A 27,820-nucleotide genomic window follows, 5' to 3' on the forward strand; every position below is an offset into this window, starting at 1 on the left:
AGCGTGCATATTAAAGCAGTCACATGACCAGATCCCTAGCTGAAAGCTGACTCCAGTGACTTCTATTTTTGGAGCAAGATAATCTATATATATTTCTATATATATATTTCCATTAATAAAAAATAAAAATCCTAGATTTATATTTAAAAATGAATACATGATCAATGAATAAGTAAGTAAGACGACCATGAGATGTGGTGAGACAAGCTGGAACAATGAGACCTGAGGGATAAAAGTCGTGAGTGCCCAGGTTTTCTTTTCATGTATCCCAGAACTGGACCTTAAGAGGATGGCAACCCAGAAAAGCCAACAACGTAAGGGAACAAAGCACTCCCCAAACCCAAATCATGGTCTTCCTAGCCAAAGAACCAAGAAAGAGCCGTGTGATATTCTATCTATTACTGAGGAAGGAGAAGAGAGCACTCGTAGGCAGAGTAAGAGAAAAGGGCCATGGGCAAAACTGCAAGCTTCTTTTATACATTTCAGTGAGAACAGCAGCTGGATTTAAAAGGAAGGTTAATGGTTAAGACCACAGAGTTTGGAGCACTAAGTAAAATGAGTTACAAGGTGAGATAGCCAAGCAGATCTGATAAGAGATAATCAGGCTTGAAGAAGCAAGGCCAGTAATGGCATGCCAGCTGCTTAACCTCCACAAGACCTTTGTGCTTTGGGGAAAACATGCTAAGCATTATTGTTTGCTACATATCCTTGCTTTAAACACATTGTATCTAAAGCAAATAACTTATAATAGAACAACTACTAAGAAAGAATGGCTTCTAACCTGTTTGGCCTATTTCAGACCATCCCACAGATAAAAAGCTAACCAAGAACACTGCTTTTTAGTTGCTTTGAGAATAAAGAAAGTTCATATAATGAACAGTTAACAAGACACCTGCAAGGTCAAAAGGTAGTAATGGTGGCCAAGTAACTTAACAGGCAACAACCAGTCAATGTTGATAACTGCCAGAATCAGAGATAGAGGCAGGTTTCGACTATTCCTGTGTGGGGGCAAGCATGACCAGAACATATTGGCTTAACCTTTGATGGCCCCTAGGCAATTAACCAATCCAAAAGAGATTACATCCACCTTTGTCTATTTTCTGCCAATGCTCTATAAAAATTCTGGGCAAAGGAAATTCAACAACTTTTTCTATTCTTCAGTACTTTTCTCAACTCTTGAAAATTTATCCCATTTTCCCTTAATTTCTCACTTTTCTGTAATAATGGTTAATAAAAACTGTTTCTATCTTTAATTTCCATTAGTGTGAGAGAATAAACATGGAGCCACTGTCCCAGGTTGGTCTTTGACAACTGTGTCTGACATCTTAGGACCTCTGCATCCATCCTGTTAAGTGAGCCATAAAAGGTCCTGTCTTTCTCCAAAATCCTGCATCACTAATAGTAAAATAAAACAAAAACTCTTAGAAAACTACTATTATATTTGACTTAAACATCAAAAAACCCCATATCATGGTGGTGCACACCTTAATCCCAGCACTCAAGAGGCAGAAGCAGGCACACCTCGGAAACCTCTTTATTCCCATGCTGACCCCTGTCAACAATGGGAGCTGAATACAAATTTTCCCCCTGAGGCTATAATGACATGCCAAAGCGTACCCAAAAGGGTGGTGTTAGAAAAACAAACAAACAACAACACGACAAAAACTGCTAAGGATTAAGAGATTCCCAGAGTGTCAGTGGAGAACAAACTAGGAACTGACTTCTGCTCCACCTAACAATGAAGAGATGTCAGTGTGCCTATGAACACAATGACCAATATGCAAGATAGTCTAAGGTTGTAGAAGTGGCACTCACATCTTGGCAATAACAGCTGTCTGATTAGACTTAAAACCTGCTCAACAGGAGGGAAATAATGTCTGTCTTAACAATGAATAACATAACTAGACAGAAAACCAACACGACTATAGAAAAACCTCAAAAACACTCCTCCAATGACAGGATCTTATCAATATTTATAAAACAAACAATCTAGAATAGCAGGAACATACACTCGTCACAAGTGCCCAGGGAATATAGGTTAAGATAACCGTATCTAATGCATAAAACAAACCTCAACGCCTCTAAAAGAACTGAAATCACACAGTGGTATTACAAAATTGATAAGACATAAAACACAAAGAACTTCTCAATTTGAGTCAAAGTGAAAAATTTTTAAACATTTAAGCAAAAATGAAAATACAACATATTAAAATTTTTCAGGGAACAGTAAAATCAGTACTGAAAGAGAACTTTATAAGCTTCAATTCATACTTTGATACTTGGTGTTTGTATGTGTGCTATTCTCTTACCTGCAGCAACCCTCTTCTTCAAACCTCACATCTAACTCCCACTAACATAGACCATTTTCCAGGCAATTTCTATCACTAACTAGGTCTGTTTGTAATTTTTTCTCTCTCTAGGTGGGTGTGTCTTCCACGTATTCTCTATGTACGACCTTTATCTACTTTCCCCAAAGACCCTTCATCTATACAGCAGTGGTGACTTACATATTTACCTTCTAGATCAAATTATGAACTCCATGAAATCAGAATTAATTTCTATTTGTCTTTTCCAGTGTTATTTAACTCATAACATTTAACATCAGCAAGACGCAATAGACAGTGTTGTGTGAACAAAACCACTTCTTAAAATCTACTAAATTAATGATGAACCTCAGAAAGTTTACCTGCTACTTGTTTCCTTAGTTTTTCAATCTCTTCTTTCAAGTTTTTAATTTCCAAATCTTTGCTTGCTGTTAGCGGACCATCAACAGTTGAATACTGCAGAGCTTGAACAGTTTGTGTTGACTCTGAAAAGAAAAAAGAATAAAAAAATAAAAACCAGAGACTTCATTTTTTAAAAATTAATGTCAACATATCTCTTCACAATTTTTTAAAAGAGTTACAGGCCAGAACTCACTGAAAAAGCTTAAGAACGTATTAAAGCATACAGTTCATTAGCCATGTTTAAATTTTGTAAGAAACTTTCTAATATATGGAGTTTGGGGTTTGAAGCATTATTCATCAACTATGACAAAGACTTAACCAATTATTCACTCTTCTATGTTTTTTTTTTCCTAGAAAAGACCACCATCTTGAGATTAAAAGAAAATCATGCTTCAGATAACGTGTAAAGAACTGAGTAAGACATGAAGGAAGGTTTAGATGTCCTATTACACAGTGTGTAGACATGGAGACCTTCTGGATTTTATATAGGAAATAAAAGGACCATCGTGACTTTAGCTTATCAATTTAGTTAAAAGCATTTGACAAGAATAGAGATCAATTTATCTCGAAATTGTATGTAAAGACGAAATGTACAAACAAGATGAGCTCTATAATACGGCGTTTGCTAGGTACTAGTAAAAGATATAGAGGAACAATTTACATCAAGAATGGAACCACCCTTGTCCTAGAACAGTTTTTCTGCTACTTATGGAAGGGTTCCAAAATAAAGCCTCTCTTACTGCAGTCCTTCAGGAATTAACACAAATTACACGTAGATAAAATACATCATGACCTTTACTTGCATGGTCATTGATAAGCATTTCTTAGCCTTGATGAAAAGTATAAGATATACTACATGACATCATGACCTCAGTATCTAAAAGTTACCTATTTTTATTCAGGTTCAAAACATATTCAAATTGATCCTGTTGTATTTATTTGGAAAATAACATGAACTGCTTTAGTTTATTTAAAAGACACTTAAATTTGGGGACACTTAGCTTAGTCAGCAAACTTTGCTTTGCCCAAATACTGTAACTCAGGTGTAACAACACTCTCTAAGAACAGATTAAAGGATTCAGATCATACTAAACTCAGGGGTATAGAAAGCTCTCACTTCTAATGAAATAAGAATGGCTATTTCTCTTGTTCCTTTTAAAAATTAAAAATGTTAAATACTTTTGAAATATAAAACTAAGCACTTAAAAAATCTTATTTGTCCTTGGAATATACCCAGAAGATGCTCCAGCACACAGCAAGAAAATTTGCTCAACCATGTTCATAGCAGCCTTATTCATAATAGCCAGAACATGGAAACAGCCTAAGTGTCCCTCAATAGAAGAATGGATAAAGAAACTGTGGTACAGATACACTATGGAATACTATTCAGCTATCAAAAACAAGGAATTCCCGAAATTTGTGGATAAATGGATTGAGCTAGAAATGATCATAATGAGTGAGTTAACCCAGAAGCAGAAAGACTCAAATGGTATATACTCACTTATATCTGCATATTAGCCCAAGGGGCATGTCCCACGAAAGCCTTCACTTACCAGGAAACTGAGACAGAGGAGAGGACATTCTAGTGGGACTCTAGATGAGAGAATCATGGGAGAAAGGCAAAGTAGAAGGACCCAGAGGGTCCTAGAAGCCTACAAGTAGAACATTATGATAGGCAGATTTGGGCCCAGGGGTCCCGCTCAAACTAAGGCACCAGCCAAGGACAATACAGGCGGTATACCTTAAGCCCCTACCCAGATCTAGCCAATGGACAGAACACTCCCCACAGTAGAGTGGAGAGTGGGATATGACTTTCTCACATACTCTGGTGCCTCACCTTTGACCATGTCCCCTGGAAGGGGAGACCTGGTGGCAAGCAGAGGAAGGACAGCAAGTTACCAAGAAGAGACTTGATACCCTATGAACATATAGAGGGGGAGGTAATCCCCCTCAGGAACAGTCATAGGGGAGGGGAATAAGGGGAAATTGGGAGGGAGGGAAGAATGGGAGGATACAAGGGATGGGATAACCATTGAGATGTAACAAGAATAAATTAATAAAGGAGGAAAAAAAAGAAGAAAAAAAAAAAAGCAAAGACCAAGTCAAAGAATCCATAGAGGAGCAAGCCACTCAGATGAAAGGCCATCTCAGGGGCTCTCGCCTGAACTTCGTGCAGGCTGAAGCTTGACCTAAAGTGAGGAATAGTTCTAACACTTGTTTGTTTGAGGGGTGATATATGTGTGGGTGCACATGCACTGCCCTCATGTAGAGGACAGTGGACCGTCTGCAGCAGTCAGTTCTCTTCTTCTGCTATGTGAGTTCCAAGCACACTATTCAGAAAGGGCACTCTTATCCTTAGTATACCTGTTGTAATTGCTTCAAGCCAGGGGTAGCCTCCTCACCAAGATATTTACGAGAGACTTACTACTGTTGGACAAGGAGGCTGAAAATAAACCAATCTCTCATAGGTACGAGCAAAGGAGGAAAGAGACTCCACACGTTCTACCTAACCCTCCCTTCACTTCTGACACCAGAGGTGGACTGACTTTAATAAAAACTGCAATCCAGCCTTGTTCAGGCTCAACTCCTGGTTGGATGAAGAATGGGAAAACATTTTCTGGGGCAAAAATAATACTAACTCAATCGTCTCTTGTTTTCATATTAGCCACATAGTAAAAGCTACAAGACATTTGGAACAGCAGGAGAACATGACCAATAATGAAGGACAAAGCAGGCAGCAGCAAGCTCACAGACTACTCAGAGGTCGGGTCAACAGGAACGAGGAACAACATACATGCACACAAGAGGCCCACGGGGCCCACAGGCATCCTTACACAATACAGCTAAAGCCTCAGGAGGAGAGCAGAGGGAGGGAGCACAAGAAACAGCACTGGCCAGAGTGAGAGAGAAGGGTGTAAAAAGAGCAATGTAAGTTGGTTGTGGGGCCCTGTGAAACTGAGTAGACTAGAGAAAGATCAAAATCACTGCAAACAAAGAAAAGTGGGGATGCTAAAGTGTGTTTTAAAAGCATCACAGAGTTGATAAAAACAATATGTAAGACCTGATTATATATGCTTGGAAAAGTCACTGACGTGCTGTTTCAGGAGGAGAAGGGCCCTGCTTTTACCGACAGTTCCATTCTTCTGTCTCGAGAGAAATTCCATTCCATACATACATTCCACACACACACTTAGACTTAGAAATACACATCATTGTGTTTACTACTGTGTGAATTTTACACAAATGGTGTTACACTCTGTTATGCATATATTTCCACAAGTTCCCTTTTTATCATTTACAAAAAGACTCATTCTGAAAATAAAACAAGCCCTTGTAATGCAGCTCAGAACGCTGTACGCTCAACTCAAACAAAGAAAACATTAAAATATTTACCTTGAAGTTTTCTGCTAAGTTCAAGTTTTTCCTGTTCCAGCCGCTTAATTCTTCTCTCATAAGCTTCAGTTGCTAAGTTATTATCTAGAGTCCTCTGGACATTCACATCAAGATCCAGTGAGGTGGGACCTGCTGTGACTCTTAAACAGCTCCGATCAGAAAGAACACTGAATGGGAAAAAAAGGTTCATATTGCAATCAAGTTTGAAGAATAAAAGGATTTAAAACTTCTTCATATAAAATATAGATTTGAAAATCTAGAGTAAAACATCTAGAATCCCACAGAATGACTATAAAACTTTCTGCAAAATTACCATAAGCTATTGTAGGTGTATTTTTAAATGAAAACTTGTAGCACCAAATTATCTTTAAATTTAAAACTCCATAAATTATAAAATGAGGTTTACTAAAGGGCTATTAGTTTAAAACAATCTCACAAGTTTACTGAAACAGTAGCCAAAAACATCAGTGTGTGTTCATTAATAGAAACTTGAAATTCGAGACTTTAAAATGAGGTGCTCTTTTGAATGCACAGTAAGGTTACAGAGGTGCTGGATGTTCATCCGTGAATCACCCCAGACAAAGAGGTACAGGCAACTAATGGCAGCTGAGAGAGGGGGAGTTGGTCTTTGAGGGGTGAGCTGCCTGTTTATCTAATACCAGATGCTCAACAGGGCAATTTTGACAGATGGAGGAACATGTTATGAAAATGCTCCAAAGGCCATGAAGACAGATTTCAAGTAGAAGACAAGGAGGTCCCAGTAGAGAGACACACTTTCATGTCATTCGGAAACATGTGCCTGAGCCTCAGAACACTCTGACATTCAGGAACCGGGGAGAGGAGGACTCAGGTGAGAGACTGAGAAGTAGACAAAAACCTAAGCGTGTTCGGTACAGAGCAGCGGCGGCGGTGAGGAGGGCACCTGGGCTGGGACTAAGGAGCACTCACTGCACTTAGCAACACAGGGGCCAACAGCGAGTCGGCAAAGCAGTTGGCATGCGATGGCTGGGGCACAAACCTGAAGTGAGTGGACTCCAGGAAGAGCAGCATTTAAATAACGGACAGCTAACAGAGGTAATTTTGCTACATGGCAAAGAAACCACTGGTGTGAGGTAGGAGATCCAGAAAGGCTTTATAATTTAGGATGGAAGAAGTGATCATGTGCCTGGTAAGATGGCTGGCTAGACGTAAAGATGTGGGTGGCACGTAGAAGCAGAAGAGCTGATGACATAAAACTCAACAGCAGACTGAGCCAGGCAGGGGGGACGGCAGGAGTCACCCCCGCCAGGCATCCGTGGTCCATGCGTGAAAAGAAGAGCGCTGTGAGTCTGGACACACAGCAGTGGCAGGAACCTGCAGCTGGTGCCAAACTTCAGGGGTGAAGAGGCAAGAGCATCAGCTGAGGATGAAGGTGACCACGGATGGCAAGGGCAAGAATGAGGTGTGGTTGCCTTGGTACATACAGGGCAGGACAAACTAGGGTGATTCACATGGGACACTGTACTTAGATCTGCTGAACCTCGGTTTAAAGTCAGCCTGACTGCCAGGAACCATTTGTTTTTCCAGAGCTTTCAACTGCTTAGATTTTTAAAAAAGAACATTCACTCAACAAAGAAAGTTTCTCAGCTGACAGACAGCCAAGCGAACCGACATGGCGCACAGGAGGTGACTGAAGTGATTCTTATGGGACTAGGAAGGGGAAACCAGAGTGAAAAGTGGTACCGTGGGTTGGAAGTTTTGGTGCTTGACATGTACAGAATGTTCAGTAAGTGCCTTGGTGCTGGCTTCTGCCCTGTCCCCAACAAGTTCAACTCTTGAACCATTTGTCCTCATCTTTTCCCTCCAATAGTTAATTCTTGAGTAGTTTATTCTATTTACAATACCAAAGTAGGCTTATCATTTATTTTTCACATTTATATCCAGCTCTATGCCGTATGTATGTATGTATGTATGTATGTATGTATGTATGTATGTATGTATGTACGTGTATATATATATATAGTTTTCAAGCTTCAACTTACTTTTAAAATAAATAACTCAAATTATCTTGACTTTTGAAACTTACCAGCTACTAGTGTATGTAAAACCAACAAATGGTAGATGATGGCCAGAAAATGCAGTATGTGTCGGTGGGGGCATTGTTTCCTAAGAGAAAATAAAAAGAACATCAATCTCATAAGAACTCTATAGCTATGACCCATAGATTGCAATATAAATATTAACTGTGAATGGGCACATGCAACCGTTCAATTTAGAGACATTGGCAAGTTTGACAGAGATGGTCAATGGTACAAAAGGTAGACTCTGAGCACTGCCACTATGAAACTCTAATAAACAATGTCACCTAATTTGGAGTTCACCATAATGTCATAAAATATAACTACTGTGAAAAATTAAAATCAACTGACTATTCACTTAACTTGAAATGACTCAGAATTTCTGTCAACATTGAATATAATTTTAAAAACAGGTGAAAAAAATCCTTCTAATCCCTTCTTGTGATGTTTAAATAGTTTAACAGTTCATATTCACCTTGAACATAGTACTAAGGGTAAAAGGTGACATAAAATTAATATAAAATTCAGTACTGAACTAAAACTAAAAATATAACAGCTTAATAACTACTGTATGCCTGATAAGGGAAAAACAGTCCTGACGCCAAACTAATAAATAAAAATGTTACTTTATAACTATGCTTAAAAGAACCAGAAGGACTTGACGCCTTCATAATGTCATACTCACAGAATTCTTTAAACAATCATCGTCCACATCAAAATTTGATGTATCTGTTGGGCTACTAACTTCTGGAATGTACGGTGCTTCACAGTTTCGGATATTATCCCAATCAATTCCACTGAAGAATGGGTGTTTCTTAAAGTCTTCTATCCCATTTTGGCCAAGTCGATGTTCTCTGCTACAGATGAGTCTTCGGATAAGATCTTTAGCATTTTCAGACACATCAGTCACCTGGGGCGGAAACTGAAACCTCTCCTACAGACAATAACATATGCCTATTAAAAGTGGCAGAATTTAACTCAGTATTTCAGAAGATTATTAATAATGTTCAGACATATTATAAAATATCAGTTGATCGTTAAACATTTGAAAATTTAACATGTATCTAGCACTATTCAAAGTGATTTGCTTATTTAACCCATTAATCCTCATAATCATCATTTGGATAGGACCTGCTACTATGATGTTTGGTAGAAGAGGAAGCTGAGGGGCACAGTCATTTTCCCAATGCCATACAACTAAGCATTGACAGGAAAGGACCTTGGCCTGAACTCTCCAGACCTGTCTGCTAAGCAGCATACTACACTAATGTGACTTCCTTCTCAACTGTGCACATGCTCCTTACAGCCTCAGCTTCTTCATATCTACCAGCTCTTTAGAACTAATTCCTGTGCTACCACTGCAACTCAGTAGAAGACACAAAGTCTATAAAATTGACTTATATGTATAAAACAACTAATTACATTTGCATCATCAGAACCAATTAAAAACTACAGATTATCCTATTCTTCTGGGGACTTTTGCAACTGTTGACAATCTTCTGATACTGGACAATTATCCTTCTCTTGTCCTGTTTATTCTGGTTCACTTAGTGCTGTATGACTAGAGTTTTGTGATCTTGTTCCTGCTGTGTATCTGGATTTCAGCCAGTGTGTTGTGATCATTACCACTGGAACAGATATCCTACATACACCTTTGTTCTAGATATTTCTACCAGGCTGTCTTCTAGGCCTGACCCTGCTCCATCAAAAACTCTAACCATAATTTCAAGGCTCAAGATGTATACTTGTTAACTATGTGACAGGAAATTGCAATTTGTAGTCCTGCCATTAAAATCTGAGGAGTGCCATGACGCTGCATTTGTTAAGAGTACAGAATACAATGCTTCATTTTGTCTTTGCCAGTTTTACAGAAGAATCTCAGTCAAAACAAAACAAAACTATGACTGCGGTGTGTGTCCATGTGGTAGGGGTGGTGGTGGTGGTGGTGGTGTGTGCGCGCACGTATGTATGTGTGTGTGTGTGCGTGTGCGTGTGCGTGCACCCACGTGCTGCCCATGTGAAGGTCAGAGGACAACTTTCTGGAGTCAGTTCTCTCCCTCTATCTTCCCATACACCTTAGGACTGAACTCAGGTCGCCAGGCTTGCACAGCAAGCACCTCAGCCACAGAGTCAACTTGCTGGCTCCAAAGAATCTCATTTTTATCTTTATTCACACTTCATTTATTACTAATAATGCTGATATTTATATGCATGCTTGTCATGAATGTATATATTATATAGTAAAAACTGATTTTTAAAAACCTAACTACTTTTGAACTGTGTTATTGAACTATATAGACCAATTTTCTATATAGGAGCATTTCTAAACAAAATACAGGAGAAAGTTAAAACTAATTATTTCACAGATTATGATTATGAATGATTATCACCTATTAAGCAAAAATATGACTTATTGTTTTGAAAAAAGTATTTTTCTCTTTACTATAACATTACTGTACTATGTGTATTTACTGTAAAGACTGTAAAAAGTAAAATATACTAACTTTGTGATTCATGATTTTCCCATATGTCTCCACCAAAGACTCAGCATAGAACGGTGTTTCTCCACAGAGCATTTCATACATACAGACCCCTAATGACCACCAGTCACACTCGGGTCCATATCTGCCTTTTCCGTCTTCCATAGCTTGAAGGATTTCAGGAGAAATATAGTCTGGAGTTCCAACTGCCACTGAGGACTGGACCTAAAGAAGTTCATATTTTTATTAATATACTATATTAGAAAAATAACTTTAAATTAAAATAGGTACTTATTAATATTTATTATTAATTATTAATACTGATAATAATTTTAAATTCCTAAGAAGACTGAAGATTGATTAGTTATATACATTAAATTCTTAATTGCACCAGCACTTTAAACACCACCACTAGATGGATCTCCATGCCTCTGTGGCCAGCCTTGTCTATAAAGCAAGGTCCAGGCCAGCCAAGAATATTATCTAGTGAGACCTTGTCTATAAAACAAACAAAAATCACCTTATTGAAAAAAAGTATAGACTTTAAAACAGAAATTCTTAATTTTAAAAAATTGAAAATATTATTACAGCAAATTAGAGAGATGAAAATGAAAATTATGAATTAATAACGATCATCTTACTTTTCAGTATCTGGAAGAACTATACATTCTTACTAACAGTGGTGGGGCTCTAAATCACTCATAGACAACACTTGCTGTTTCCGATCAGCAACAGCTGCCCCCTGGGCAGGAGATGCTATCACAGTGGGGTCACTGGCTTTTTGATGTGCACTTCTCTAATGATACGTTTTCTTGAGCATCTTTCATATGCTCATTCCTCTTTTGTAAATCTTTGGAAATTTTCTCTTATTCTTCACTGGGGCTGTTTTTCCATTGTTGAGTTTATGAGCAGAACTCCTGGAAAGAACTACAGGTTACCCTGAGCCTTCTGAGGTGGATGGACAGGTCAGGGTGTTGCAGGCCAGACCCAACTACAATCTGTAGCTGCTCCTCACATATTCTTAGCATGCAGTCAGACAAGTGCTGGCAGATACTGGTCCAGTGCTGTATGCTGTCTGTTTATTCTGCCTACTGTGTCATCTGATGCACACAAGTTTTTGAGGACAATACATAGAATTTATTAATATTATGGAGTAGAGGAGTTGTGATTCTGTGTTAATCTCTAGAAATTTGCCAAATCCAACCATAAAGACTGCTTCTTATATTTTCTAAGAGGTGTTTTATATAGTTCTTTGACCTGTTTTAAATTAATTTCTGCCAGGTGTGGTGGCACACACTTTTAGTCCCAGCACTCGGGAGGCAGAGGCAGGCGGATCCCTGTGAGTTCGAGGCCAGCCTGGTCTACAAAGCAAGTCCAGAACACCACGGCCACACAAAGAAACCCCGTCTCAAAAAAAAAGTAATTTTTATATGTAGTACAATGTAAAATAAGTTGATTATTCTGATTGGGAATGTAATGGGAAAAATGATTAGCTCTATATGAATGAAGTAAATTAATACAAAACTAAAAAGACATTTAAAATAAAATGTTAATTTCCAAGGATAAAGAGAGTAAGAAAGTTAAAATTGAGCTGCACAGAAGGTGACAGGAAAGAAAAGGGGAAACAAAAGCACTTGTGCAAATATCAAGCAAAACCTACAGTAATAAATAGCACAGGCACAGGCTACTCACAAGATTCAAGTGTTAAAGGACAGAGAGTTAACACTGGGGAACAAATGAAACCAAATGAATAAATAAGAGAAAAATCAGTTAAATAATTTATTTGAGTAAAATAAACATAAAACGAAAGCACACAAGTGGTGAGTTGAAAACATGAATTACACATACATTAAACAAAAGAAATGTAAAGCTATATAGAAATATTAGCCAAACTATTAAGATTATTTTAATTCATCAATAAGATTTCTAAAGAAACTATCCTGGGAAAAGTAGGATTTTCAGATACTATACTACGAAGAAGATGTGTAAAGTACTAATAATTATGAAGGAAACTACTATATTAAGGATTTTAAACAATGAATAATAAAGAAAACTCATAGGAATATAAAATCAGTTTAATATTACAGATTTGTATAGAACTCTGGCACTAAAAGTTGAAGAAAATGTATCCTTTTCAAACAAATATAAAATGCATAAAAAAATGTTTGTTAGGAATTTACTAAGTAAATTTCAATGAAAGCAACAAATGTAACAGAGCCCTCATATAAGACAGGACTACTTTCTGAAAAAGTAAAACCAGAAGTGTATCAGCAAATTAACTAATAAGATGCTACAGATAGTAACCGGTGGGTATCACTCATCTATGACCTACATGTAATGTGCTGGTGGTCCAGATTTGACAATCAACTTGGGGGACTCTAGCCCCACTTTTGCACAGGGCCAATATCAAGTCTTTCAGATCCCAGCAGGTAAAGCTACCTCAACTGGGGTGCTTTCTCCCACGCTCTGAGTAAATGCTATGCTCTGTTCTAACTCTGGCCACATCAGGAGAGTCAGGAATAGTGCTATTCTGGGCAGCTGGGAGCCTGGCACACCTCAGGAGTTTGTTTCTGTCAGGAATGACTGTTACGTGCCACCACTGGCCACTGCCTGAAAAAAGTTGCTTTAAATTACATGCTTTGTTTTGTAGTCATTTAGAGTAGGAAAGATAATTCAATACCAATTATTCCTTTCAATATGGCCAACTTCATAAGTTACATAATGAGTTTCAAAAATCACCTAAGGATAAATTTTCAGAGTCAAACACTAGTCAATAAGAATATGACATATTCATGGCTTTGAAATTTATTATACAAAAATCTCCCTGCCCCCTGCTGCCAAAAAAAAAAATCTGCCAATTAAATTGATATACATTCGGGTATCTACAATAGATTAGGGGGAAAAAAAAGGATTTTCTTTAAGCAATATGGTTGGGGAAATAGTTCAGTGGGTAAAGCTCCTGCCAGGCAAGCGTGAGGACCAAGTTTGAATCCCCAGAAGCCGTGTAAAGCCAGACATGGTCTAGCATGCCTATAATCTTAGTCTTCTACTGTAATGTGGGAGGCAAAGACAAGAGAACTCGCAGAGGCTATGTGCACAGTGCTGGACAAGAGACCCTGTCTTAAGCAAGGCGGAAAGCGAAGACCTAGTTGTCCTCTGACCTCTACAAGCACCTACATTCTCACACCCAAATGCAAGCACATACACATACACACATGCACCCACACACCATACAGGATATACACTTTAATGGAACAAAAATTTAAGGATTTAATCAGCAAAAGTCAAGCAAATGGGAACACACAAAACTAATGCTACCTAGAGTCTTCTTGAAAAGCAAAGAAGAAAATCCCCTGGCTGAATAGTGTCCCTTAGGACAACCACATAAGCAGAAAAAGTACAAATGAGGATGAGGTTATATTTTCTTTTCCTTTATGAAACATAATCCTAAAAACCTAGAAACATTTTAAGTAAAATAATAGTTATCAGCTAAAAAAGAAGACAAAAAGGCTCTCAAAAGCGCCATTCTCAAGCTACCTGCCACAAACAGATGAAATGACTCTATGAGCAAGCCTATTATGAGCAGGTATGTCCAATGCTTTGCAGAAGGAGGTGGAGCACAGACAAACGGATGGCTGGGTGGACAGAAAGAAGACATGGCAAGGGAAATGCTCCTAAGTAGAATAATTCATAATTCATGTTTACTTACCGTTCCATCTTCCATCAGCTTCAGACAAGAACCAAAATCTGCTAAACGAATATGTCCGTTCATATCCATCAATATATTGTCAGGTTTAATGTCTCTGAAAAAAATAAATATATTTAAGTTTTAGTTGGAAAATAATCAGATAGTTTTTACATGAAAAACTTAAACTTCTTAAAAAAAATTCTGAGAGGCGAGCAGATCTTTGAGATCAAGGCCAGCCTGGTCTATAGAGTAAGTTCCTGGTCTACAGACTACATAGAAAAACCCTGTGTCGAACAAAAGAACCGTAAAAACTTGTTTAGAACGTTGTATCCCGTAATATCACCTAAGTGCTTGAAATCCATCCACAGCTGCCCAGGTGGGTACAGCCATTTACCCTGTCTACAGACAAGGAGGCTAAGCTACTCTGAGCTTACTCAAGGCCACTGTCAGGATTTACCATCAGGCAATCTGCCTCTAGACTCCATAGTCTATACTATGTATCAACATTCAAACTAAGTATCTATCTTACTGACAATTTACCAGTGACTAAACTAGTGGCTTTTAATGAGGTCTTTGTGTTTTTATTGATTTTTCAAATATAATATTTGCCTATTATCGTCCCTTATTTCTATTTTTTCATTAGTTTTAATTAACTTCATTTACCTTTTTCTTATTCAAGCTAGTTTTTGCCTTCTTTCCTAGCTCCCCAAGTTAGAGACTTAATTCACTTTTCACCTCATTCCTTTTCCAATATTTTCACTTAAGGCTAGAGATTTTCTTTTACTGCAGCAGTTTATGGAGTTGTGTCTCACAAATTCTGATATGGAACACTTTCATTTTCTCTTCATTATATATATATATACATATATATATATATATTTTTTTTTTTAATTTCCCTTGTGATATCTCCACAAGCCATAGCTTACAGGTACATTTTAGAACTAACTGCCTGTTATCTCATCACTCTGGAGAATCAGAAGTCCATGGCCAACCTGGGCCACAGGACAAAAAGAATAATCTTTAGACAAGGCTTCCCTGATGTCTCAGAAAGCAAACATCTCAATTCATAAATCTCTACCCACCTTTAGGGTCTCCACCACAACTGTAATTTTAAACAGTGTTACTGCTTGGTTAACATTTATCTACTCTTGTCCCCACTGAGTCTGCAGCACCCAGGACCTGTGCTGCCCAGAGCAGCCACTATCCTAATAATGTCATACAATCCTAATTCAACACTGTCCTGCACTTGGACAGCCTGGAGTAGAGAGGCTTCTTGCAATGATAATAAATAGCACTTTCCTCTCAGTAGCTAAAATCAAAGCCTGGAACTGGATGGAAAAGAATCATTTCTTCTGAACGAAACAATTTTAATAAGATTTAGTGATTTTATTTAACCGTATCATTGTGCCTGCCAGAATCTCCCTGTATCTGTATGCTGGGGAGGTCTATTACCTCCAGTCTTTCTACTAAAAAGCGAACTGCAATAGACACTCCTATACAACAATCTTCATAAGGAAAAGACAGTAATCAATGTTCTCAAAATGTAAACAAATCACATCCCAGGTTATTCCCTTATGATAAATTCATAAATGATTTGGACAAGAATACATCAAGCTTTTGAGGAAAACAGACAAATATTGCCAGGAGAAAAATACACAAGTACAAAGTCTCAACTTAGTCAACAGTGAAAAAGTGCACAGTTTCTTATTCTGTGATAATGACAGGGAGCATCAATCACTTTAGCCTTTGTCAATCTTGCCATTAACACACAGTACTTATTTCTTGATTACTTGTCACATTAAATATTTTATTTATTCTCATAGATTACTATGCTGCATCTTTTATTAATTTGTGTCCATGGAATAACCTATCGGTTATATTTAAAGTTTTTAACTGCCCTGTGCTTTGACAATACTGACACATCGCTTTCGATTACAACTTCATAACAATGACTTCCCTATTTCTCAGTAAATATATTGTCTCTGTTTTCCTTTATTCTTTGATTGCCTGTTAGTTATTCCTCTTCTTTTCTACTGTCAGGAACAATTCCTAGAATAAAGAGCAGACAAGTCTCACCAGCTTGATATAAAGCTCTAAAATGAGCAGCTTCACATAAAACATGATTTCCTTCAGGAGAAAAAAAGATGTAACATCAGTGATGACTAAGTGCAGGGCTACAGGCTGGAGCATAAGGTCCACTTCATTAATTTTTTGTGTTAATTTTTCTTTTTACAAAAGCCACAAATTCTAGTTTTTCCTACTCAGCATATCTTGTAACCTCAGATAGGCCACTTGACAAGAAGACAGAAACCAAGTAGGAAGGGAAAAGACGTCGCGGTGGTCGGTGTCTCTGGAAGTTCATCAGCATCCTCAGCTCTAAGACAGCCATGGAAGCAAAGCCGCTGCACGTGCAAGGGGCTGAGTCACACACTTGATTATTCCTGTCACTAACTCACTCCACCAAAAGGGCCCAGAAAGATGTCTAGCTGAGCTTTTAAAATTCACATTTGGGGGCTGAGTTTGTGGCTCAGGAGTACACATGACTCACTGGTCTCCCGTGCATGACACATCATTTGATTTATTTCCACTTGAAATGTGACGATCTAGTATTTGGTATATAAGGAAGGAAAGAAAACAGAGCCAACGTATGAGCAAAGGGGCAGTTAGAAGAACAGAGGTTTTTTTGCCTCACAAGGCCCAAGATTCCATCCCTAGCATTCAAAATAAGTGTACACACACGCACGCATGCACACACACACAGGTAAATTAATTCAATGTTTTGGTCTCGAGCTATGGATCAGTGGTAGACATCCCTGGGTTATATCCCTGGCACAGGGGGAAAAAAATTAGACACTGGAAACTAGACTCTAGTTCAAAACCGCTCAGCTAACCAATAAAATACAAAGGATCCAAAGTGATCAGAGTCACTTCACACTTAATCCCAACTTAATAAATAATTAATACATTGAAAATAAGGTAAGTTTTATCTCAATTTATTTTATTGTTATCCCTTAGAAAACCATTTATTTTCGAATGAGAAACAGAAACAGAGTGGACCTGGATGGGAGGGGTGATGGGGAGAAACTAGGAGGAGCAGAGGGAGAGGAAAGCACAGTCAGGGTATAGTATGTGAGAAGAATTCATTTTCAACGTAAGGAAAAAGATAAAGGTGGCATGACAATTTTATGAAATGGAAAGCAATTATTCACTAACCAGTGCAGAGAAAAGAAGTGAATGATAGTTGTATAAAAGGTTGAAAACAATGAGTAACTAGCACAGTGAGTCCATCATTTGATTTATGTGAATTCCTGGAATGTGGTTATATAGTATTTGGATGTATGGAAGGAAGGAAAATACAGTGAAGGTGTTAGCAAAGAAAAGTAAAAACTAGAGGCAGTTATACAAGCAGAGTATTCTGTCTCAGCAATAAGCAGCATTTGCACATTCTAAGCAGTGGTAGGATCACTGAGAGCACGCTTGAGGGGAAAGCAGAGCTGTCACACCCTCAGCCAGTCCGAAAGAGTCCTTATAAACTGTCTGAAGTTCCTAAGTCCCAAAATATCTGAAATTAAGACGTCATGGTACCAGACACATGACAATAACAGAAAGACAAAGTTTTAAAGAGACCAGATATGGTAGCTGCTACAGAGCAAGCCTAAGAGAGAGGAGCAACTTTACAGTATAAATTATTTCTTTACTTCCATCTTACACCCATCAGAATGGCTAAGATAAAAAATTCAAGTGACACCACATGCTTGCGAGGATGTGGAGAGAGAGGAACACTCCTTCACTGCTGGTGGGAATGCAAACTAGTACAGCCACTTTGGAAATCTATCTGGTGCTATCTCAGAAAAATGGGAATAGGGCTTCCTCAAGACCCAGCTATTCCACTCCTTGGAATATACCCAGAAGATGCTCCAGCACACAACAAGAAAATTTGCTCAACCATGTTCATAGCAGCCTTATTCATAATAGCTAGAACCTGGAAACAGCCTAAGTGTCCCTCAGTAGAAGAATGGATAAAGAAACTGTGGTACATATACACTATGGAATACTACTCAGCTATTAAAAACAAGGAATTCCCGAAATTTGTGGAGAAATGGATTGAACTAGAAATGATCATAATGAGTGAGCTAACCCAGAAGCAGAAAGAGTCAAATGGTATATACTCACTTATATCTGCATACTAGCCCCAGGGGCATATCCCATGAAAATCTTCACTTACCAGGAAAGTGGGACAGAGGGGAGGACATCCTATTGGGACTCTAGATGAGAGAAGCATGGGAGAATAGCAAAGAAGAAGGATCCAGAGGGTCCTAGAACCCTACAAGAAGAACATTGTGATAGGCAGATTTGGGCCCAGAGGTCCCGCTCAAACTATGGCTCCAGCCAAGGACAATACAGGCCGTAAACTTCAAATCTCTACCAAGATCTACCCAACGGACAGAACATTCTCCACAGTTGAGTGGAGAGTGGGGTATGACTTTCACACGTACTCTGGTGCCTCATATTTGACCACATCCCCTGGATGGGGAGACCTGGTGGCACTCAGAGGAAGGACAGCAGGCTACCAAGAAGAGACTTGATACCCTATGAGCATATAAAGGGGGAGGAGGTCCCCCTCAGGCACAGTCATAGGGGAGGGGAGTAAGGGGAAAATGGGAGGGAGGGAGGAATGGGACGATACAAGGGATGGGATAACCATTGAGATGTAATAAGAATAAATTAATAAAATAAATTATTTCTTTACTCTGTACACAGTATGAAGAATGCTATGATGTTTTGACTCCTATGTTATCGCCTTCAGAGCTGCAGACAGCCTCTTCCCAACCCTCATCCCTTTCCCGCAATGGCCCACATGAACTAAATAACTGCTGTGGGAAGGCAGAGGGCAAACACTTTGGACCACATTAACAAGGATTCAGAAGGCCACAAATCCTCCAGAACTGTAAGTAGGGCTGACTGGAGCTTTGGTTTTCAGTTGCAAACTTCTTTCCACCCATCCTGGTCCTCCAACTCCCTGCCGGGGGAGTTAATTCCTATGGAACATCCTCATGACACAAACTGACTCCGTGTCCGCTCCTGGAGAACCCAGTCACTGGGAAGTGGAACAACAGGACAACAAATTACGTTTTCTGATCTAAGAAGCAAAAATGACATCTGGCATTCAGATAAACTCTGAGTCAGTGACATTGTACAAATAAGGTGGCAGCCAGCCAGCCAGATGCCAAGCACTGTCAACAAATGAAGGAAAGGGAAGCAAAGGCACAAACAAAATTAGTCACAGCCTTCACAGTCCATGAAAAGCAAGAGAAGTGCTTGGAAAAGGTAAAATTCCTACATTATCCCAGTCACTCTAATGTGAATATGAATCTAATCAGTTTTCTATAAAGTTTTTAAAAGCAGTAACTTTCCTTATTAAGCAAAAGTAAGTAGTATTGGGCTTAAAAAGAACAGCATCATGTTGCAGCCACTCCATGGGCTAGACTTGACTACTCAGAACAGCATTACTTCCAAACAGAGCAAAACCAGTATTTATAAAAGTACACATTTTTATAACGTGGAAATATTTTTAAAGCATTAAAATGCAATGATATATGGACAGGGAGCCAGAAGCATGATTATACAAATATTATCCTGCTAATAATGAAATGTGAATTTAATGGTATGAGTTAACCTACAAAGTGGTAGCTTTTAACTCCGGCTAAGCACTGCCCAGGCCCTGGCACTGAGGCCTAAGACCGGCATTTCTCTTCTGCATAAGCATCATGCCAATCTCTCCTACATTTGCAGTGTTCACGTGGTTTGGAAGACACTCTTCTAAAGGAATATATTTACTTTTACTTTTTGATCATACTATTCTTCTCCTTTACATACCACATATGACATTCTGACACAACTGGACTGAATATTAAAATTATCTCTTAATTTTGCCAAAACTATTATTGTGCCCATAGTAAAGGGGAAAATCCACACTGATAAAATTATGTCTCCTTTGAGCTTCCGGCTGCAAAGTCTTTCGAGAATACATAATGGTAAGGATTTTTCACGTATCAAGTGAATAACTGGCCAACTGTCTCCAAAGACCCACACGAAAGGACATAATATCAGCCCAAAACCCGGGAAAAGGTTATTCTTATTACACTTATTCTTCATGAAATTCTAAGGGACAAAAGACAAAGACTTCTATGCAACTTATTATCGAATATTTCTCCCAACAAACCCTATTAAAACAGGATTCATCTATTTCTTATGATCTATATGCTTTACTCTAAATTAACTGCATTATCTAATATTATTAAAATCAAGGAAAGAAGATTAATAAAAGTTGCAAATTACGCCTTGAATATGGAACAAATTATATAAGGGGAAAATAAGAGTATACAGAAATCCACCAATAAGTTAAATGGTTTGGGTTTTTTGTTTTGTTTTGTTTTGTTTTTGGTTTGGAAAATAGGAGTACATTTGGAAAATAGGAAAATATATATTATATTCTAAAAATTTATACATCTAAGAACTGTAATGTAATAATGACGATGACGACACGAGCTTGCCTCATTCAGCTGTACCCTCCCCTGGGATTTTGTGTGCAATGAAGTGGGTCTACATTCTATCACAGGGTGAGCATTTAGTGTCCCCTTTAAATTTGGAACTTCATGTCCTTCAGCTGTAAAAGAAATTATTATTATTCATTTGGTCATGGAACTCCTGTTAGATGCCTTATTACAATCCTACAACCCTGACAATGTCTCAAGCAGCCTGGGTATTTGGGTTTTTTCCCTATTTCCTAGGATATTTCCTCAACTTTGTTTTCTAACATTTCTGATATCTTTTCTTTAAATATATTATCATAATTTTAATGTGAAATGTTTTATTGTCTGATGATCCCTTTTCTATAATACACACTGTGTTTCACATAAGTCACATATCTGCTATCTCTTGGATGGTTGGTTATTCGTGTTATCTCAGAGATATTAAAAACAGCAAATGAACTGTGCTTACTTTGGGGCAATTGCTGTAATCTTGAATTTTAATACTAGCTTCCCTCTCTTAACCTTAAATCTACAGTATACCTTAAGCTCACCTCAAAATTTTATTTACAAAGGGAATTTCTGTAGGATAAGAAATATGTAAAGTAAATCATGCACCTAAGAAATTATTTGGTACGTGTATGCATGTGTTTGTGTGTGTATGTGTGTATACACACACACAGGTGTCCACATGTGATTACACATGGAAGCCAAAGTGGGAGTCACATCCTATGGAACTGGAGTTACAGTGAGCTGACCAACATGGGCGCCAGGAAATGACCTTAGATTGTCTGCAAAAGCTGTGCTCATTCTTAACCACTGAGCCATCTTTCCAGCTAATGTCTTCTTTCACTTTTAACCCTTACTTAAATGTTGGCATCAGCGTATTGTGTAAGCTGCTTGCAAGCCTTGTTCTGAGAATTTCCTGTTTAATTGGTGTATAAACTCTGCTCTCCAACTGTTCCCCTGATATGTCAATAAGGCAGCTGAGAGCCAAGTGAGCTTAGAGCAGGGGGAAGAACAGTGCTGGACTTGCGCCAGCCAGGGGAGGAGGAGTTAGAAGAGGAAGTGGAGGATTCAGTGGGGGGGGGGGATTCAAGCACAGGCTGAGGTGCAGGATGAGATGAAAAAGAGTCAGCTGGAGCAACAAAAGAATTAAAAAACAAGTACCTTGGGGACTGTGGCAAAGATGGAGTCAGGATAAGAGAGGGCTAAGAACAGACTTAAACTGCTCAAAATTGTGTTGTGAAGCTTATTTTTAAAGAAATATAAAAGAGTCTCAATTATCTGTACGATAGCCAGGTTAAGAGAGAAACTAAGAGAAACAACACTGTTTTATAAAAATAACATCAACACTTAAACTTTAGATTTTGTTGTAAATGACATTGTTTTTAAAAATGTAACTTAGCCACAGGGTCCCACACTCTCCTCTACTGTAAAGGCACCTAAGCCCCATGCAGCCCCTGCAGCCCCTACCAGCCCCAGTCAACTTAATAAATGCACTAACTCTGCTTCCCCCTGGCTCTTCCTGGAACTCCTCTGGTGTGGTCGCGGAATCCCCTCCAGCCCCCAGGCACAACAATAGGTGAGAATCACAAGCTGTCCAAAGGAACGGCCACTACTAGTAGAACGGCCACTGTTTCTAGTCCTTTTCAGTGGGGGAGTGGGGGGTGGGGGTGGGGACATAGTCAGAGGTAACATGCCAAGTTTTCTCTTACATAAAGATATGAAATATATCTTATCTTTATAAAATGCCAAAGATAAAATCACACGTTCATGCTGATACTTGACATTCAGGACCACGAGGCTTTCAGTTGCCTTCTTATGTAACACTTCACAGCACAGTCACAACAGTCTCAAATGACAACTATACTGCCACTACTCCAATTACTGAAAGCCATTTGAAAAGATTTACATAAATTCTCCTAATTAGCACAATGTCTGTTGTAGCTATTAATACCTTATCTTTCCTTTTGGCCTTGTTTTTTCTGTTTCAGTTAAAAGCAGCTAATGAGCACCAGAAGCTCTTGTACTGATTGATTTTCAAGTAAACTAAAAGGAAGACTTCATTGCAATGGCATCGCCTATTCCTCTAACATGTCTGCATGCTCTATTTATACCTGCAAGTTTGTCTTGTTCACATTTTATTTTTGGGTATCATAAATATTTAATGCATTTTGGTTACAAAGCTTTGTCATAGCAAAGTTTAATAATAAACTTTTTATTTTTCTTTCCCATATAAACCACTTGCTCTTCCACTCCTCAGTTTATGCCATAATCATATATTTCTTGTCTTTTTTTTTAATGGTTTTTTGAGACAAGGTTTCTCTGTGTAGGCTTGGCTGTACTGGACTTACTTTGTAGACTAGGCTGGCCTTGAACTCATAGAGATCCCCCTGCCTCTGCCTCCCTGAGTTCTGGGATTACAGGTGTGCACCACCACACCTGGCTCATAATCATGTAACAATATTTCTGTGTAAAGTCTGCTGCCTGGTGCTGTACCTCAGTGGTGGAGCATTTATTTACCCAACATGCCCAAAGCCCTAAGTTTTATCCTCAATAACAAGATTTAACAAAACAAAACAAAAGGCTAAATATGCCTATAAGCTCAAACTAGTTTCTAGAAGGTCCTCGTATGAAGGACAAGTGTGCTCCACTGTTGGCCTATGAGAACCTAGGAAACAATACAAGAACAGAAGCCAGGGTAAGACTTTAGTCATTGACCTACACACAGTATCAGCTGTTCAGATTCTGGCACTAAATCAACATTATCATCATCTATATAAATTACTTACATTCTATTAGAAGATTTCATAAAATTCCTGATCTTTCCTCCTTGTCATCTAAAACTAATGCCCATGATAACTAAAAGAGCATTCTAACCAGATCAAGCTTGTTGTCCTTTGTTGTTCCAGTCAGAGTCTGTGTCTTTGATAAATGGCATTGTAGCTGACAATATGAACAGCACATCTCTGCTGATTTTAGTTAACATGTTTAGAAATAACTTGGAGTTTTTTCCAACCTAAACACAGAACTTACTTTATCATGACCCAACATTTGGCAGAAAGTTTTAACAACCTGAATCAGACCACATGATGCTGCTAATGTCATTAAACACCAACTAATCTCCAAAATTCTCTGGCTCAGCAAGGATGTCTGAAAAGAAAGGGTACTCTTAAAATGTAAACTGATCACCAGCAAATCAAAAAAGCCTGGCCCTCATGCTTCAAGCTCTGCATTAAAGCACATTCATGGCAAGTCTGAACTCTTGAGTTGACAGATTAATGAAAAGAAAATATTTTACAACTGCCAAAGTAGTATCTTAATAAATACAAGGGGAAGAAATAACCAGTTTGCTACAAGCACAGAAAAAGATGGATATATTTCCTATATATTAAAATAATGACTTTAACATCCAAAATGATAAAAGAGGGCCAGGGAGATGACTCAGCAGATAAAGGCTCCTGCCACAAAGCCTAAGCCTGAGCTCAATCCCCAGGGCCCACATGGCAGGAAGAGAGAACCAACTCCCACAAGTTGTCTTCCGCCTCCCATACACATGCCACAGCAGGTACATATTCTCACACATACAGAAAATAAAACCAAACAGTAAAATACAGGCCTAAGTCAGTAAAGTCCTTGCTTTGCAAGCTCAAGTACTTAAATTCAATCTCTAGAACCCACATAAAACGCCCGGAGCCCTGGCATGTGCTTAGAAGACAGGAGACGGAGACAGAGACAGGAGGATTCCTGCAAGCTTGCTGGCCAGCTAGTGTAACTCACTGCCCCACTGAAAGAGACCATCACAAACAAAAGGCAAATCACCTGATATATGACACCCAAGGCAGTCCCCTGACACCCACACCCTCATAACCAGTAACACATATGCACTTTCCCCTATAAAACACACACACACACACACACACACACACACACACACACACACACACACACACACACACACACACACACACACACACACACACACACACACACACACACACACACCCCAGCAAACCTTAAAGGTTTTTCCCTGTATATAACTTGCTTTCTTTGGCCCTTCTCCCTTAGCTAAAGTATTTTAATTTTTGAAGCATCTTTGTTCTCATGTGGACACACCTTCTTCTAACAGGTCTTTCTGAGTCATTTGTTTAGCTACTGTTCACTATACATCTCCATAATGTTTAGGAATCTGGTTTTTACAATTTTTTTTAAATTCTGCTTTTACTCTCATTCAATTCCATCATTAGTTCTAGCTTCAAGTAGCTCCTCAAAAAGAGATAGTATTTCCTCCACTTTCACCATGTGTCTGATTTAAGAGAGTAGCTACAATTCAAGGGGAAAATATAAATTGATAAGCCTCTAACATGAGTGAATTTAATGAATGGTAACTTATTAAATACCAAGGTATAGTATACAGTCTGTAACATGATACTTAGTCTCATGTTAAAGGTCATGCTTTGGTAGAACATGCCTAGCATCCCAGGAAATCTGATGCAAGAGGACTGGTTTCCAGGCCAGTCTTAATTACATACACACAGTGAAATCTTGCTTCAAAATAAATGAATGAACGAATGAATGAATGAATGAAGCCCAACTTTCAAAATTATGATGGTTTCTTTCTAACATAGCAGTAGCCCCTTACCTACTATTCTTAGCATCTTCCTCTTCCTCATACTTTGCACTGCCCAGCAACAACCCCTGGTGATTTGATGAGATCCTCCTTCCTTCCTTCCTTCCTTTCCTTCCTTTTTTTCTTTTTAATTTAATGTTTTATTGATTATTTGAAGTTTTCTCATAATGCATGCCAATCCCACTCACTTCCCACTTCCTAGCCACATCTCACACCCTTATGAGCTTGCCCCAAAACGAAAGAAGAAGAAGAAGAAGAAAAACGTTCGATTTGTGTTGCCAGTATCCTCACTGGAGCATGGTCAAACTCCCTTAAAAATAACAGATCCAGTCCTCACCCTAACCCTCGCCAGAAGCCATCAACTGTGAAGGGCTACACTTCACATCCTTATCACGGTTAAGAGTTCCCTTCCAATGGCTTCCTGTCTAGACAGTTTCTTTTGGGGGGTGGGGTGGGGGTAGTGGTTGGGGGAGAGAGGCTGTCACAGAAGCCTTCTATGGCTCCCAATCTCAGCTATGAGCCTGGCACCAGCCATAACACTGCAGAAGCTTCCTTGCTCTTTACAGCCGGCGGCAAACAAAGATGCTCCTTTATTTAAACCATTAAATGTTCTTCAATATTTTGTTATACTTTTTAAAATCCTGTATAAAAACTACTTTGTATCTAATCCAGTGATAAATGGTATATGACATAATGAACATTCATAGAAAAAACATTTTAGTTTTTCATTTTGTTTCGTTTTGTTCTGAGATAATGTCTCATGTAGCCCAGGTTGATCCAACTCATTCCACAACAAAAGCTGGGCTTAAACTCCAGAACCGCCTACCTCTACTTCTCAAGTGATACAAATGCAGGTGTATGCAGCTCATGTAGAAAACAGTTTAAATGAGTAATTATTTACCTGCCAAATAGTATACAATAAGATTATGCCATAAGCATCAAAAGTGTTAGTGTCTTTTAAACAAAAATTATCTTTTTTATATCTATGTAATCCTTCAAAGTCTTTGTGTGTGTGTGTGTGTGTGTGTGTGTGTGTGTGTGTGTGTGTATACTGTGTACATGTGGGTACATTTGCATGGGAGACCAGAGGTAAATTTGGGGCATCTTCCTCAATCACTCTCTGCCTTTTCTGAGCAATTGAATGGTCAGCCACCTATCTCTATGGACCTGCAATCCTCTGCCCCAGCAGGTACATGCCGTGTGTCCAGCCTTTACATGGTGTTGGGAATCAAACTCAGGCCCTCACCTTTGCTATCTCCTCAGTACAAGTCTGTTCTTGAGAAAAACAAAACATATAACAAGTCTATAACTTTTGGCCTAGAATTCTAACTAATATCAGTATATAAAAGCCACTATTAGGAAATTGACTACTGCATACTCCATTTGGGAAGGACACTACATGTAAATTCAGTCATGAGTGTGTTCAAAGTTTTCCACAAAAAAATGCTGACTGGAAGTGGGCATGTGTAGATAGCATTTATGTACATGGACATACAAGCAGACACATCACTTCAGTAATGCAGATGAATAGTAGCAGTAAAAATACAAACCCAAAACAATCTCAAAATAAAGTGTGTTTGCGATGAGGTGTAACTAAGACCACCAGTAATAATTTGGTAGCAACAGAGCTGGATCTAGATATAACATCACAGCAGCCAATGGACTGAGACTGCCTGACTCACCTGTGGACATAGTGGAGCTGATGGACGGAGTCGATTGCTATCACCATTTCTGCCAAGTAAAACCGGGCCATATCTTCAGGCAGTCTGTCTTCAAACTTGCTGAGCAGAGTAAGTAAGTCCCCACCAACATAGTAATCCATAACCAGGTACTGCGAACAAAAATCAAATACACTCAATAAGTAATTAGGGCAAAATTAGTGGACTTATTGCAACCCAGGGTCAAATAGGATTAGGATGAATACTTATAGAGGTTAATTGTGTGGCTAACTAACATTTAAGTAGGTAAGCTAGTTATCAGTAATACTAGTAAGACTTCTAAATTTCATAGGCAATGAAACAAAATTTTAAAACTTAGTATGGAAGACAGGATTACAGTTTCTGCTGTTTTTGTCCTTGGTCAAGTAAATGACAGTATCGTTCACTTCCAGAATGGATTTTTCTCAAATATACATACACAGAAGTATATACCTAAGAAGAGGGCGAGGTATATATCAGAATGCTCACCAAGCTGAGTTAGATGGCAGATGATGTGATAGATTTTGTTACATTCCAGATTGTTTTCCAAATATATATTACTTATACATACCCATATGTATATGTGCCACTTGGCATGCCTTGGTGTTACAATGAT

General features: G+C 38.6%; 1 protein-coding gene across 14 annotated transcripts in view; it reads right to left on the reverse strand.

Moving 5' to 3' along the window:
• Positions 1–27,820, reverse strand: part of CDC42BPA (CDC42 binding protein kinase alpha) — a 207,647-nt gene that overhangs the window by 92,373 nt on the left and 87,454 nt on the right. For all 14 annotated transcript variants that reach the window (XM_084791680.1, XM_084791667.1, XM_084791676.1 and 11 more), the window contains exons 5-11: positions 27,190–27,338; positions 14,366–14,459; positions 10,681–10,881; positions 8,862–9,110; positions 8,185–8,264; positions 6,120–6,286; positions 2,687–2,809 (exon numbers count right to left, since the gene is read on the reverse strand). In XM_084791680.1, coding sequence (XP_084647806.1) covers positions 2,687–2,809; positions 6,120–6,286; positions 8,185–8,264; positions 8,862–9,110; positions 10,681–10,881; positions 14,366–14,459; positions 27,190–27,338 — 1,063 coding nt within the window. The remainder of the gene's footprint in view (positions 1–2,686; positions 2,810–6,119; positions 6,287–8,184; positions 8,265–8,861; positions 9,111–10,680; positions 10,882–14,365; positions 14,460–27,189; positions 27,339–27,820) is intronic.

This window comes from Acomys minous (assembly GCF_964271855.1).
Source record: "Acomys minous genome assembly, chromosome: 1".
Taxonomy (NCBI): domain Eukaryota; kingdom Metazoa; phylum Chordata; class Mammalia; order Rodentia; family Muridae; genus Acomys; species Acomys minous.